The following is a 15,910-nucleotide window of genomic DNA, read 5'->3' as shown; positions in this document are numbered from 1 at the left end:
TACATTACAAAAATCTCAAATTAATGTTTTTAATATTTTACAACTTTTTACTTGCTATATGATCTTATATATATTACTTACCTCCTTTTAAAAAAGAATACATGTGGTTCTCGTAGACAGGATCGTTGGCAACGATATGTTTTATTTAGTTGGGTTAGGATTGGGTGATGCAAAAGATATTACTGTAAAGGGTTTGGAAATTGTTCGAAAGGCACGTCGAGTTTATCTTGAAGCCTACACTTCCATTCTGACAATTGGAAAAAATGAATTGGTAGGTGGATATTAATTTACCGGCCTTAATTTACTCATAATCATACATGTCAATGTAAATTTGTCATTGTTCTTTATCCTCCATAGTCTTCATGTCTTTAAAATTTCAAGATAAACATGTCAGGAACACAAAACCAACATACCAACATTCACGTGATTTTGCATGTGGCAGTATGTAGTTAAACAGTTAAATGAAGCAGATGCTAAACGGTCCTTTAAAATGTAGAAATGGATAGAAATGGAGCGAAATGGACCAATATAGATCTCCTGTTAAGCATAGTAAACCCCCTTGAGATCGTATTTGGGTTCTAGATCATAAAAATAATCTTACATAATCCCGATGCTAAAGTGTAGTCTGTCTCTAAGTTAGCAATAATGACACCCATAATGACATCAAGGAAATATTATTTCTGAAAATAGGAGAAATTTTACGGAAGAGAGATTATACTGGCTGATAGAGAGATGGTTGAGCAACAGTCTGGTAAGTAACAAGAAAGAAAGCTTGTTGCAAGGGAGATATGAGCGGTGTGACTGAATTGCGCAATACACTGCAATACAGGGCAACACAGTGCAATACACTTCAAAAATCAAATCCAGTTGCAATTACACAAAAGAAGTGACCATTCCCAGCAAAGTAGGGCGATATAAAAACAACCTATATTACTAGGTAAGTAATATCATTGATATAACTTAACAAATCAGCAAGACTTTTATATTGTCTGGTTGGCAGCCATGTTGGCGAGTGGTTCTTCTTGGATATATTACTGGCCAAGAAGAGCTACTCGCCAACATGGCGGCTGACCAAACAATGAAAAAATTGTCAAGTTGTATCAGCAATAATAATTACTATTTACTATATTTTGCTTTTATATCACCCTATTTTATTTGAGATTATCCTTTCCTGTGTTTACTTGCAACTGGACTTGTGTTATCAAGTGTATTGTGCTGTGTTGCACTGTATTGCAGTGTATTGGGCAATTCAGTCACACCCAGATATGAGTTATGTGGGTCTACTGTCGGGTTTTTAATTTCTACCAACAAAACAAAACAATGCTGAGAGGTCAGGGCAGACATTTCATCATACTGATAATTGGCATAACATCATTTCACCTCAGTAAAACATTTTCAGTTCTTAATTTTCCAAAATATAAAAGAGTACAATTTACAGATAGAAGCAATTTCACATCACCATGATTGCTATAAAATAAATTGGAATGAATAGAAATGAAAATAAGGCTTCGTTCACATGGAATGTCTATTTTCTAAAAATCTATTTTCTATTCGCGCTATCTTATGATCACGGTCTGTGCCCTGAATATCCCGCCGCGTAATTACTGGCAGCGCGAGCCAGTTACTTATAGTAACTTATAGTAACTGGCTCGCGCTGCCAGTAATTACGCCGCGGGATATTCAGGGCACAGACCGTGATCATAAGACATACCGCGAATAGAAAATAGATTTTTAGAAAATAGACATTCCATGTGAATGAAGCCTAAGTTTTGTAGTGAAAATGGATATCAAGAATAAGAAAAATACAGTGAAATGTCCTTAAAAGATTTTTAATCAATTTAAAATGAGCTCACACATTGTATAAAGTGTTACCATTTTGCAGATGAAATTTTCAAAGATTCAGAGACAGAAGATATAGCCTTTTTAGTAGTTGGGGACCCATTTGGGTGAGTTTTGGTTCTTTTTATCTCCACTTTATGAAAGCAAATACTAAACAGACATATAAAGGTAACATATATGTCATTTGTTTTCTGTATTCTCTAATAAAGGCAGCAAATTTATTTCATTTCAGTGCCACCACTCACACAGACTTGGTGCTCCGGGCAAAGGAAAAGGGGATAGCATATAGAGTGATTCACAATGCTTCCATAATGAATGCTATTGGATGCTGTGGACTACAGGTAAGAAAAACATTTACATATACATATTTTGGGGACAGTGGTGAAAGTGGATTTTTTTAGAAGCCAATCCAGTTATTTTGGTCTTTTGCAACCAACTGCTATACATTGCATGTACAGTACTTTGCACAGTCTTGTTTGAGAAATCAATTTGTAAAAGGGTTGGACATTTTGAACAGAAATTTACAAAAGAGCCAATACAGATGTTGTGCAACAACATATGCAGAACAACTTAAAATGTTAAATTATGTTTTTGGATAGACAATATACATACCAAGATAATTATGCTATGGATTAAATTTGTCATGACTTTGAAAAACAAATGATTGTTGCATGTGTATTGTTACCTACAGAAGACACCACACAGTTGCCAGAGTTTGTTCTTAATCAGTATGTGAAGTACAAAAAAACATGTACCATTATATTGAAGTTTGCACCTCTCCTCAGGCCAAAGATGTTTTTCTCTCCCAGCTGACACAATTCATGACTTTACTTACTTGATCATCATTCATGATTTTACTTTTATAAGTTATTTCAAACATGCATAAGATAATTTTATGTAAGCTTACAGAAATTATTTTTCAGCTTTATAATTTTGGAGAAACTGTGTCCATTGTTTTCTGGACAGAAGATTGGAGACCAGACAGTTTTTATGACAAGATTGCCAACAATAAGAAAGGAGGCATGCACACTCTTTGTCTCTTAGGTATGATATTATATAACAGCTATTGTGAATGCATATTTTACATGCCTATAAATGGACCACTTGCTGTTTTCATTATTGTGTTTAAACATATGACATCTTAAAATGGGATTTTATGACTGAAAGTAATGCATTTTATTTATCAAAAATAACATTTGAAGTTGATTTTTTTTCTTTTACCATGTGATAAAATTTTTAACGGCTTTTGTGTTTTTTGACAACTAATGAGTTTTTCTGTAATAGTTAAAGATGCATACAAAGTCAATTTTTTGTGACAAAAATCAACCAAATGCCAGCATATAGTTTCAAGTAGTATAACTAAGAGAATTACCAAAAGGCATTGTTTAATTTTACCCGAAAATGATGTTTGAACTGATTTTTCTGCTGGCATTCTAAGCTGTATGTCAATGGGGCAGGAAAGTAGGTCACGAAAGTAGGTTAAATTTACAACCATAAATTTAAAGAAAGGAGCAGTCTAAAGGTCTTTTATGGCTGATCGAGTGATCTATTCAGTTTATCCCTTGGCATGTCGAATTTATTTGAGTCATATAAGAATCTAGTAGAAGTGGTTTACATGTGTTACTGGGAATCCACCCTCCACCGATGCTCGGTTCGTATGTACCTTTAAGAAATGTTTATTAAATATGTATTTGAAAGGTTTCAAAAGACAGTTTAAACATTTTTATTGATTTTGTTTTTCAGATATTAAAGTCAAGGAGCAGTCTATTGAAAATTTGATGAGGTAAAGATTAATATTTAACCGCTTATCCTCATTACAAAATGTATATTCACAACAAAGAAGGCTACTTCTTTATATCTTTTAATGCTTTACACATAGCTGTTAAATTGAAGTGACACCCAACTGCTTTTTAGAAATGCATTAAACAGATTTTTTAATTTAAGGGGCAGAAAAATCTTTGAGCCACCAAGGTATATGACAGTTAATCAAGCAGCAGAACAACTTCTAGAAATTATTGAAAAGAAAAAACAAGAGGGGGACCAAGAACTAGGTAAGTTGCTTCAAACTGAATTTTATTTTTCATATATTATCTTGAATATTATCTGAGAAAGAGTGCTTAAGTTGCCTGATTTATACATAATTGGGATTTTTTTGATAAGAAAATGTTTAATCTTTACTTTATATGTAACAGAAATGTGTAAGGAACATTTTATATTCAATCATGGAGTTTTAGATTAACAGCTTCCTAAAATGCATAAAACCATGATGTTCATATTATTTTTTTTTAATTCCAAATATCTCAATGAAAACACATTAGGTACTAGTATGTGCATATGTGTGTGCCTGTGAAATTCTATACTAAAGTTGAAATATATGTATCTATTAATATGTATAATTGTTCTTCAGAATTGACAGAGGACACAGTTTGTGTTGGAGTGGCCAGGGTGGGGTCAGACACACAGCAAATAGTCTCAGGGACCCTAAAGCAAATGACCACAGTGGACTTTGGAGGACCACTTCATTCTTTAGTGATAGCTGGACACTTGCACCCTTTAGAAAATGACATGCTTAAACTTTTTGCAGTTGATGTCAACACATTAAGTTGATTATGATGGTGCTTTTTTTTTTTTTTTACCCTTATTTGTGAATCTTTTTTTCGTTTACTTTTAAAACAAGATAAAACAGCCAGTTTTTAAGTGTAATATTAAAATAATTATTAATGATCAGAAAATATCTTGAGAAAGACTGTCTTTTTGGTTTGAAGAAATGTAGTAGTATATTCAGGTTCTTAACAAATGCAGTGTATTTAGTACGAAAACACGAACACACTCACGTGCACTCACACGTGACCAACTTACACCCTTGAAAACTATTGCAAATTGTAAAAATAAAAATTATTATTAACAAGTATGATATAATTTTGTTTTATTTTCTTTCTGTTATACAACATTAAAGGTGACAGTTTACACATATTTAATCAGTTAATTTTGTTTATCAGTACAAAGAATATTATCACAGATATTCTTCACGTTTTTTTTTTCTGTCACTTGACATCTATACAACGTATCTGATAACTTACATGGGGATGCTGAAACATTCATTTTTCAATGCCCTTATTGCAAGGATATATAGCTGTTAAGAGTGTATAAATAAAAACGATAATATGTCACTAACTAGGGTTTCCTTGGTAAACTTAACATGCTATTTTTTGGTCTAAAACCTTCAAAACGTCGATCTTCTAAAACATGACTCGCTACTTTGTACCAAAAATTCAAAATGCGAAATTATCGGCCACGCTCCTTTAAATATGCATTCATTGAAAAAAAATCACCTTTAAGTATATTTTAAAATACCTGTTAAACATATTGGGATGGCTGCTGTGTGACTTAAAATGTAATCGATCGGCAGTTCATTATATATTTTACAATGTTAATGTAAGCTGGACGGATCCACTAGAAAAGCACCAGTTTAACTATAGCTACTTTACAAACATTTAGGGAAATTTTTTAAATGATCAGCGTTTACCACAAAAACTAATGCTATTATAGCTAAATTCTTATTTTGTAAGGCACGGCAGTTTGGTGATCATCATCTTACACAGAGATACAAATGGATGGCTTTTCAAGGCTACCTAAACCTAAAAACCTTGGTACTCATTACCAATCTCACTGCGCACACATTATCAAAAATGCACCTACGTGTACGTTCGCGAACGTTTCGTAAAGAAATGATATTTCCTTTGGTCCAATGTTTACTTCTCCTTTACCTTCAAAAAATTATATATGAAGAAAAGAAGTTTTCTGAGAGAGGTACTAAAAGAATATAATCACAATGCAATGCGCCTTGATAGACAAACTTCGGCGTTGCTATGGACAGATATCAACCCGAAACAGATGGGTGATCTACTCGTTTCAATAATTCGACCCAAGTTTTCTCCGCTTACCCTAGAATTCCTTAATTAGATAATAGCCTAAAAACCTAATATTTTCTTTTTCTTCTTCTTTTCTTTTACCGTGTCTTCATCCCCTATATCAATTATAACCTCGTCATTTTTGTTTTTGTCTTTCTTTTTCTTTTTCTTGTCCTTTTCCACAACTTCATCCTCAACTTCTATAATTTCTTCATCTTTTGGTTTCGTTCTTTTCTTCTTATCTTTCTTTCTATCTTCCTCGTCGTCCTCTAGGTCTATTATCTCGTCCTGGTATTTTTCCTTTTTCTTATTCTTTTCTTTCTGTTTTTGTCGCTCTTCTGCTTCTTCTGCCTCTCGTCTTTCTTTTTCTTTTCTTTTTTTCCTTTTCTCTTTTGATTCAGTGTCACTGTCTATTTCAATTGGATCCACTTGGTTTTTATCTTTTTTCTTTTTATCTTTTTCTTTTAAGTATTCGTTTTCATCTTGTACTTTCTTGTCTTGTTTCTTTTTACTCTTTTTAGTATCATCTTCCCATGCGTTTGTTTCCATTTTCTTGTCCTTTTTCTTTTTATCATCTTTTCCATTAATTTCTTCATTTTCATTGTTTTCTCTCTTGTCCTTTTTCTTTTTGCTCTTTTTATCTTCCTCCTCTTCTTCCCACGCGTTTGCTTCTACTTTTTTGTTCTTTTTCTTTTTCCTTTCTCCTTCCTCCTCCTCTGGTATAGCTACGGATTTATCGTTTTTCTTTTTCTTTCTCGTTTCATCCTGATCTAAGTCTATGACTTCAACTGAATCCAATCTTTCCAACTTTTTCTTCTCTTTCTTTCTTTGCTTTTCAGTCTCTGCATCTTCCACCTCGTCATCTTCAAGCGCTGACTTTTCCCGTCGCTTCTTTTTCTCCAAAAGTCTCTCTTTGAATTTATTTTCCTGACTTTCACGGTCTTTCTTGTGTCTGAAATAAAGTGGCAAAATAGAAAGTTTTTCATTGTTATATCCCTTTGCAGGAAGCAATTTTCATACAACTAGTTCATTCATTTCTACATTTTAAATCTGCATCGTCGCGCGTGGGCGTGTGTGTGTGTGTGTGTGAGAGAGAGAGAGAGAGAGAGAGAGAAAGAGAGACAGAGAGAGAGCTAATAAAGAAGGGGAGAAGAGAAACTCACTTTTCTTGATGCACCAATGCTTGCTCTAGCAATTCGTTAACTATCTCTGCTTTTTCAATTTTCTTTGCCTTTTTCTTCTCTTTTATCTTCTGGACGAGAGAAGCCTGCCTCTCCCGTTCAGATTCTAATTTTGCGTCAGCACCAAGGAGACTACGGAACAATTCATCTTTCTCCTGGAAAGAGAAAATAACAAAACATATTAGATCCCTCTTTACCAAGCTTAGGTTGGATATATTGCAATCTGTTATTAACGTTTTATTATATTTAAAAATTCATTTTCTAAATCTATTTTAATCAATTCATTCATTTTTATTTATTTGTTTTCTAATTGTTAATCCTTTCCAGAAGAGTGTATGCCGAGGCAATTAAAATTCTATGGCCGTTTTATGTTTAACATACTTTTTCTATATCTGTAGCTGATGGCACTCTATGGATACTTGAAGCACTTGTCAAGATGTCTCTGCTAGGCGTCTTGGGGGGAGGTGTGAAAAGTTTGTTTTTCTCTTGTTGTCCACCGCGACCTGGCAAATGTATATTAGGGGCGGGAGATTTACTTCGCCGCGGGCCGACCTCGTAGAAACCGCCAGAGGAAGTGAGATTGACTTGTTTTGCTTTGCGTTTTTGGTATTCAGTAGAATATTGGGGCTCCTCGGTTTGGGTCCTTCTGTGCCCTCTGGAGCCAGACCGGTACCCGCTGCTGGCACTCCTATAGCCCCCACTGCTCCCTGTGCGATACTCGTCAAACCCGTCATCGAAAGAGTCCAGATTGGACAAAATGTCCACTTGGCCATCTCTTTGCTTGAGGTAGGACTTTACTGCTTTACGATCATGCGAAGATTGCACCCTTGCCGTTGCTGAAATGATTAAAATATCTTTTTTATCAAATTCTTTCATGCGAACAATTAATAAAAAATATGATTGAAAAGGCTTGAAAATATGTTCAGTTGTACTTTGGTTCTTTATTTTAAGAAGCAGGCGCTTGATTGGAACCCTGTGCAATACTTCTATAACCACTGATTGAAGTGGACGGTTTAATAAACGGCGGGTGAGATTGCAAGAGAAGGGGTGTTATAAAATATTTGCCTCCTGAAGTTAAAACTGAAACTAGTGTTGTTAAACCAGTCTGAACGCGGCCTTAAATAGGTACGTCTTTTAAAATCACGACGTTTATTCAGTTTTGTGGTCTATTAGATAATAATTCTTAGTCTATAAGACTCCTTGAATGAAATACTGACCTGCTCGCGACTGTGCGCGTAACCTTTCTTGATCTTCCTGTATCTCTGTGGCCGTCTCGTGCATTTCATCTCGGCTCTCTTCGATAAATTTGAGCATCATCGCGCTCTCCTGCTCGTATAATAGTTCCACCATTCGCAGGAACGCATCCTGTAAAGTTTATTTAGAGGTAAGACAAAACTTAAATTTTTAATTTCAAATCTGCCCTTGAGAAAAAAGTAAGATTGAAATATAAGTTACAGATATTGAAAATTTCCGATGTTACTAAACAATGCTTTGTTTAATTATAGAAAATAATTTTTAGATTTCATCACATTTAAACTTTACAAAATAATGAAAATAGAATAAAGATACACCGGTTTCACCAGTCAATATCATAGTTTTACTTGTCATTACTGTTGTTGTTATTATTTTTATTATTATTATTATTATTATTATTATTATTATTATTATTATTATTATGTACACACACTGTTCAACAAAATGCCAGACCAGAGAGTTATATAATAGCCTTTACTTGCTTATTGCATTATTCTTGATAATCAATATCATTCCATACGTAGATTTTCCCGTTTCGTGCACCCATGCTACGCTTTGTTCATCCATCTTTGTATATTTATTCATCATAAATAATTTGATGAGGCATTATTCGCCGTGTCAGGCATTTGATTCAAGGCAAACGGAGACGCGCATTGAACTATAATGGATAATGAATCGGTATATAATGATGTGTATTATGTTGTGAATGCCCTGTAGTGCGATGGTACTGTGCATACTTTCGCTTAATGTGAATATGTGCGAATGGGCAACAATTTACAAACCGTCAATTAAAAATACAGAAAAGGTAGGCCGCTTAAGCCATATTCTAGTTTTATAATATTCATGATATCTAATGTTTGCACGTCTGGGATTCATATTGATGTTAAACAGAAAGAACAGGAAATAATTTGCTCAGTTGTTTAAAAAAATCTCCTTGACAAGCCAACCCACGACTACTGAATGCTTTCTTAAATAGATTAAACCAACAAAATGGATATAAGGCATATATTTTGACTTCCTATAAAACTGGACCTTTTGAGCAGTGAGTCATAATTCAAAATGCATGTAATAACCCCCTGGCACGAAGGGATAGTTTATTCACAGCAATTAAAACGCCATGTGCGTTAAACAAATCCAAAACTCGACAGCCAGGTGAGCGAGCTAGTTCCATAAAATAAACAAAAGTGGCGGTCGGGAAGACACAGCCTATTTACTTCGGTAACACTCAGCACTGTAATTTGTACAGCCTTAGATTCGCTTATATTTTAGAGCAAGCGTTAAGAAGTGAATGTGGTGAAGAACAACTATGTATAGGGGCTATTGCAACCCCACAAATCAATACTCCATCGTTTGTTGTTGTGTTGAAATACTGGTACATGTACTGTTATTTGTAGTTATGTTCTTTTAGATAAATTCACATGGTTTTATTCAAAATAAAGTGCGGCACACCATGGGCCAAATTCCAGCACAAACTTAATGTCTTTGTTTAGATTTATTTTAATGCATTCACTTAAATTTATTTTGCTTGTACTAAAACCCTGAAAATTGGAGTTGCGGATATGACATAAACAGGGAGGGAAGACATAGCACCTGTCACTAAAGCACTACACTGGCTGGCTGTTAGCCACAGACTATTAAGTTTTATGTTTTATAAAGTTCTCGTAGTGGTAAAAACACAGATTTTCACACCAACGGGGACGTTTAACTAGACACCACTTCTCTTAATTTACTTTCGGAACATTAAATTTTAGTAAAAAAAATTTTGTTTTATATTCAACGGAGTTAGGGAATACTTTACTACTGATATAAAAACTGCCAATGACTTTAATCATTTTAGAAAGACGTTTTACAATCGGTTTATAGTAATTGATACAGCTGATCTACAGTATTATTCACTTAATTCTTCAATATTTTGAAATCAATTATAATTATGAATATAATTTTTCAATTAATAATTTTAGACTTTTGACAAGCAATTTGTTATTTTGCCTTTATTTTGTATGGCGCATTTAGATTTTAATGGAATGTATCATGTAAAAATGAATTATTATAAGTAGTAGCATTAAGTTCACAAATTCTCGCACCATAATATTTAATTGTGCACAACGTAATATAGTCCATCGTAAGTAGGCATTTGGCATATTGGGGCATATTTGAATAGAAAAATAGCAACGATTAAAGAACAAAATATGAATTAATTATTTTTATTTGCAGATCTCTTAAAATAAAAATGATTAATAAATAAGTTTCCAAAACATCTACAATACCAAACAGACCAAGACCATAAAGATATGGCGATAATTGATAATGTTATATATAATTTTGACCGACCTCAAATTGTTTCGAATACCGTGTTTTAAATGAATCACCCATTCAAGGAATTATTTCGACAATGGAAAATATCCAAACAACATTATCATCACGCTTCAATAATGTAAGGTGTTATGTTTTAAAATGAATGAGCTTCTACGACATATCATCCTGAAGTGTCGCGGTATCAACTTTTGCAATAATAATCTGTCACTTTCATTATACGCCACCCCGACTATCAAATGTTTTATATTGATTTACACAAAAATCTATAAATGTTGTGAAATGGCTCATGGCTCTTCCAAAGGATTAGGATAGCCTGTCCATGATTACATGCTGTAGCTATCTAAACAGGTGATTTTGATATTTTTAAAGCCACCCTACACGTGTTTTACAGTTGGTCCAGTTGTCAAAGCTAAATGAGTACGAAACCCTGTGATTTGAAGCTAGAAATTTCCTAATAATTAAACGCAATGGCTTTGGAAGTGTTTGGATATATTCAATTTCAAAAATGGTTTTAAATCATTGGTTTCTTGTTCAAACAAAAAACTTTCAGCTTGACATTGCATATTGGAATTACATTTCCGATACCCAGCCTAATCGTGAACAAACACTTGGTACCTTTACGAAATGTTCTCAGATTCTCTTTGAGCTTACAGTACTATGTAATGCAGTAAACAGAACGAACAATGATCATGTACGACCTTAGATAACAAGTGTTTATCTGTTACTGTGTTGCTGTGGGCGCACCTAAATCATCATTCATTCGGATGAAAAACACACTGTCACATCATTAAATTATAAAGCTGCTCTTTGTATGAAGCCCAAGGGAGGATGTCCTTTTGCTTAAAAACTTTCAATAAAACAAATGTCCCTGTAGCATTCTGTGTTTGATTTTAACCATTTCTATTCAATGCAATATCTGAGTTATTGACATATGGTCTTGTCATGAATATCCTTGTTAAAAGACATTGATTTGATAGACGTTACACAATGAAGCATCTGAATATCCATATGAAGCATTGTGTAGATGCCACAATGAAAACATCACGATGACGTAGCCCTAAAAATAACACCGTTTTTATGTCCTACACACAAATTGAAAAAAAAATCGTGTTAAATGATCTAATCAAAGTACTAACTTCACTTGGACTTTGCAACATGAGTCAAAGACTGCTTTTGTTCTGGGGTGCCTCCCAGGTCACACATTGGGAATCAATAGGTTTAGTTAGTGGTCGAGGTGTAAAAATATAACAAAAAAACCAATTGCCGTACTATGACGGTGTTATCGGCTATTTTATACCTTATTACTGAAAGAAAATGTGGATCAATACTGCTACATTTTTATCCCGTTTTTTTTTTTTCATTAAATCAACTTATCATCAGTCGATAATCAAATAGGCTACGCACAGTTTTTTTTTTTTTTTTTTTTTTTGAAAGAATAGCAATTGGGGTTTTAGTTTAGGAACGGCTAAAACACAATATGAGCTTTTTATCTTATTTGATTATTTGTATCTTCATCTGTGACTATAAAACACATTTTACGATAGGAACATGCCCATAAGATTACTTATTATTATACAATGTATTTGATTCTTTCTCATGAGGCTACCGTGAGAGCGCTTGCAAAACCACTCTGGCGAGAAACATGGTCAGCAAATATCTCACGTTGCTGATCAAATATTAGCACTATGATTTTAATTTCCTCGAATTCTTGTACGATAAATTCATGCTCAACATTGATTATGACATATGTGGATAACCAAAGCAAAGCGTCAAAGGCAAAGGGTGGGAAATGGTAACTCGAAATAGTCTGTAAAAAGGATTTAAGGTGCGTCTTCGATACTTCTCCCTCTAGTCCAATGCCAGCGCCACCATATCAATTCATTCAAAACACTTTATCTTAAAGGGATAACAACTATTTGTAAAATTTATCTATATTATACAAAAAAATACATTGTGAACAATTGATAAAAATATAATAAATTCTATTTTACCACCAAAACGGCGGTTAGCGCAATTATTCTGGAATTTGTGCGTCACGTGACCTCCATAGATGGCTGCACTCTGTAACAATCTCTTAAAAGAATATTACAAACAAACAAACAAAAAAACTTTTTAGAAAAAAAAAAAACAGGGACTTGCTTTGAATGTGGGAATGAATTCGTTAACCCTTGATTAGCATGGGAAGATTGTCCTTTATCCCAGGAAAATTCTTTTTTTTTTTTTGGCCAAAATGAACAGTTGTTATCCCTTTAATGAGTTGTCCAGGTAACATTTTAGACTTCCCTCTCCCCGAAAGAAATCCATTGCAAACTAGGGCGATTATGAGTCTCTGTTTTCTCTTACTTTTTTTACAACCGAAAAAATGAAAATGATTGAGATGCAGCATATCCTAGTCAATCAATGTTCACAAAACTCTTTTTATTATTTACAAATGTTCAAAATCGACTCTATCCCTACGATACGATATTTGAGGCCTTTGTTTCAATTGAAGAAATGTCAAAAAGCTTAAAAAACAGTGTTTGGTCTAACAGGCAAATGACCATTGTTCAGAACAGAAAAAAGATGTTCAATCTTCAAGTAATATCATTCGTTTATACAGCAGCATATAGGGACCCACCCACAATTTTTTTCATCGACTTGCAGTTGATTGGCAAGCTTCTTTTGCCAATATCTGCTCTCAGATCAGTCGGTTCTTCGACCTTTTATAAAACCCAATACAATGAATTAAATTTGGTGGTATTAGATGCAAAGTCGAAGGTCACGAAGGATCAAGTTGATTTTTATATGATCGATCATTAAATTAGGCCTACCCCTTTAATATTCATATTGTTACCTGTGCCAGACAGTTTTATCAGACAGACACGTAATGGAGACACTGTCCACGTAAAAACTGTTGGCCAAAATCTATAACCAAAGTACTTGTGCACGCCCATAATTTGATTTATTCTTGGGCGTATAAAACGTTTGATTCGTCCAAGATATATTGAAGTATTTCAAGGCAGTATTAATGATAAATAACATGGTTAGTTTCAAACATCCACTTTACATGGGATTTTAAAAAGGATAGATGATTTGGAAGCTATATTTTCTTGTTCTTGCAAAAAGATTAGGGGTAATCAAGACAAGATTGCGAGTACGGGACAAACAGTATGAACTGGAACAGTTTTGATCTGGGAACGCAGCTGTTCGTTTGTAATTTTCAAAATAAAGACAGAGTTTTACGGCACTTTTGGTTGTCAAATTAGGTCAATATCAATCATACTTTACAGCCTGCATGTTCCAGGAAAGTGAGCTATTTAACAAGGACGATTAAAATAGCTTCTTGACTTCAAAATTAGACTATTGCTTGAGAGTTTCGCTTAAGCAAATCAACAATCTACAGTCAATAAAGTTTTACAAACCACGCGTTGGTCTCTTAGATTTTAATCTATTTTTCTTCTTATCTATATAAATCGAACTAAATCTTTGTTGTATGGGAGTTATATATTTGTTTAAGATGGATCCGTTTTAATAAATTTTGTTTTCGTAGAAACTCCCATCTTGGTCGCTATGCACGACACAGGAAGGTGTTCTCTTATTTTCATCTTTTTTATTGCCAGTCCAGGCATATAATACTCTCTGAACATTTTAAGCGTCAATACCATTTCTCTCCAGAATAGTGAATAAAATTAGTATTCGTTCTATCAGATGTGAATGATGAGAAAATACAAGGGATTGAGATAGTAACAAGGAATAAAAAGCCAACTTGGCCATGAAATATTAAAACATATCCAGAAGACGATGCTCTCTTTTGGCCGCAGCAAATCGAAAATATGAAACTGAATGCCTGCATCATTTTACACTAGAAAAATGGGAATTCAACGTCAACAATTTGTATATGAAACATATGAAGATTTTGTAGAAAAAAAAACACGCGTTCAGACCGAAGAATAATCGCAAATGGTTCATAAGAAGTGAAATGAATCGCTTTGCACTCCGTTACTGACAGGTGTGCGTGGAAGCAGTTGGTAAAGCGTTCCATAATCAGGCCCGTAGCCACGGGGGTTCGAATGAACCGCTCTTTTTAGCCAGGAAAAGGCCCACTCTTGGCAAAATTTGATCTATGTTCACGAAGATCTCATGGTTCTTGAGTTAAAGGTCTACTTTATCAGAAAAAGACCCCCTCCCCTGTGAAATCCCTGGCTATGGGCCTGACAATACACATGATGGTAACAGCTTATCAGCTACACCCGTGGTAACTTTCGGAAATCTTAGTCGCCTTCGCACTGTCAACTTACCTGCATTTCTGGCGTTAAATTCCTCAGTTTCTCTTGAATACCCTCAGCTTCCATTATCTCGGCCATGATTATTGCAAAAGTATATTTCAATCGTTTGATCGAAACTTTGCCTTAAATAACGTAGGTTGAAATTCTCAGTTAGGTCAGCTTGAACGAAGTTCTGTCCACTTCTATTTTCCTACATGTCTGAAACAAATCAAAGTCGTCTTATTCGCGAGGCAGATAGAACTTCCTGGCAACCTTTGGCAAGCTCGCTTGTTCTCCACTGAAATCCGACCCACCTATTCAACTAGACCGAACATCGTATGACAGCCGTTGTGTCAAAAATCGAAGCCTACTATTCACTTAACGTAAAAATCGTTAGCGTTGCCGTTGTCGCGACACAATATTTGTATACCCATAACTAGCCATTTTTATGCTAAGAATGATGAACTTCCAACTCATACACACGGTTCCTCCTGTTATCGATCAATCCCCTGCGTGCATTTCACGTCGAAGCGTTTCTTAACATTTAAAGTTAATTACCAAGACGAACTTGACGTCGAGGAATAACGAGACGCTTAACTTAATCGATACAGTCCTGGTAGCGTAGTAAAGACAATGGCGTAGTGAATTTCTTATTCAGACGCGGTCAGGTAATGCTTCGACAAACAGCCATTGGTTATCAAACCAGGTAGTATTGATCGCGGGACATGCGATCCATACTAGGTTTTCAAGTGTATTTAACCGATCAATGCGACCACATTTCCACCAGATGGTTTTGACAGATTCTTTACCTCCTTTTATCACTAGCTGGTTAATAGAGAGAAAACGGAAATAGACGTAATGTAATTTTACACTTGAAAACGTTGATTTAACTTCAATCCAGGTGAATTTCTTTTAGATTATATTTCAAGTATCTATATGGGGAAACAAAATGTATTCACACCTGGGATTTCAATGTTCTATTAGGCGCATTCCCATAAAATAAAATCAATGTGGTATTTTTAAATTATAACTATCAAAGAAACTGGAAGCTATCCCTTTCAGGTTGTTGGGTATGTAAGGTTGCAGACACAGTAAATCGTATTAAAAAAGGCAGCTCTGAAAATTTGGTACTCTGTAGTTTATTTTATCTCACTACTTTTTAAAT

At 34.4% G+C, this 15,910-nt stretch overlaps 2 protein-coding genes across 2 annotated transcripts; one reads left to right on the top strand and one right to left on the bottom strand.

Moving 5' to 3' along the window:
• Positions 1-79: 79 nt before the first annotated feature.
• LOC106177069 (diphthine methyl ester synthase) lies at positions 80-4,750 on the top strand. The gene is made up of 8 exons (XM_013559734.2): positions 80-271; positions 691-751; positions 1,883-1,946; positions 2,072-2,180; positions 2,763-2,883; positions 3,583-3,622; positions 3,784-3,890; positions 4,247-4,750. The coding sequence occupies exons 1-8, from the start codon at positions 137-139 to the stop codon at positions 4,444-4,446; spliced, it is 837 nt and encodes a 278-aa protein (XP_013415188.1). The 5' UTR covers positions 80-136; the 3' UTR covers positions 4,447-4,750.
• Positions 4,751-15,869, bottom strand: LOC106177075 (uncharacterized). The gene is made up of 5 exons (XM_086999827.1): positions 14,779-15,869; positions 8,149-8,296; positions 7,313-7,767; positions 6,914-7,086; positions 4,751-6,702 (listed from the first exon to the last, which is right to left on the bottom strand). Exons 1-5 carry the CDS (start codon positions 14,842-14,844, stop codon positions 5,811-5,813), a joined length of 1,734 nt encoding a protein of 577 aa, XP_086855953.1. The 5' UTR covers positions 14,845-15,869; the 3' UTR covers positions 4,751-5,810.
• Positions 15,870-15,910: the final 41 nt, after the last annotated feature.

This window comes from Lingula anatina, chromosome 1 (genome assembly GCF_051362555.1).
Source record: "Lingula anatina isolate TDL-2025a chromosome 1, LinAna3.0, whole genome shotgun sequence".
NCBI lineage: Eukaryota > Metazoa > Brachiopoda > Lingulata > Lingulida > Lingulidae > Lingula > Lingula anatina.
Note: the sequence above shows the minus strand (reverse complement) of the source record. Positions and strands in the feature narration are given on the sequence as shown.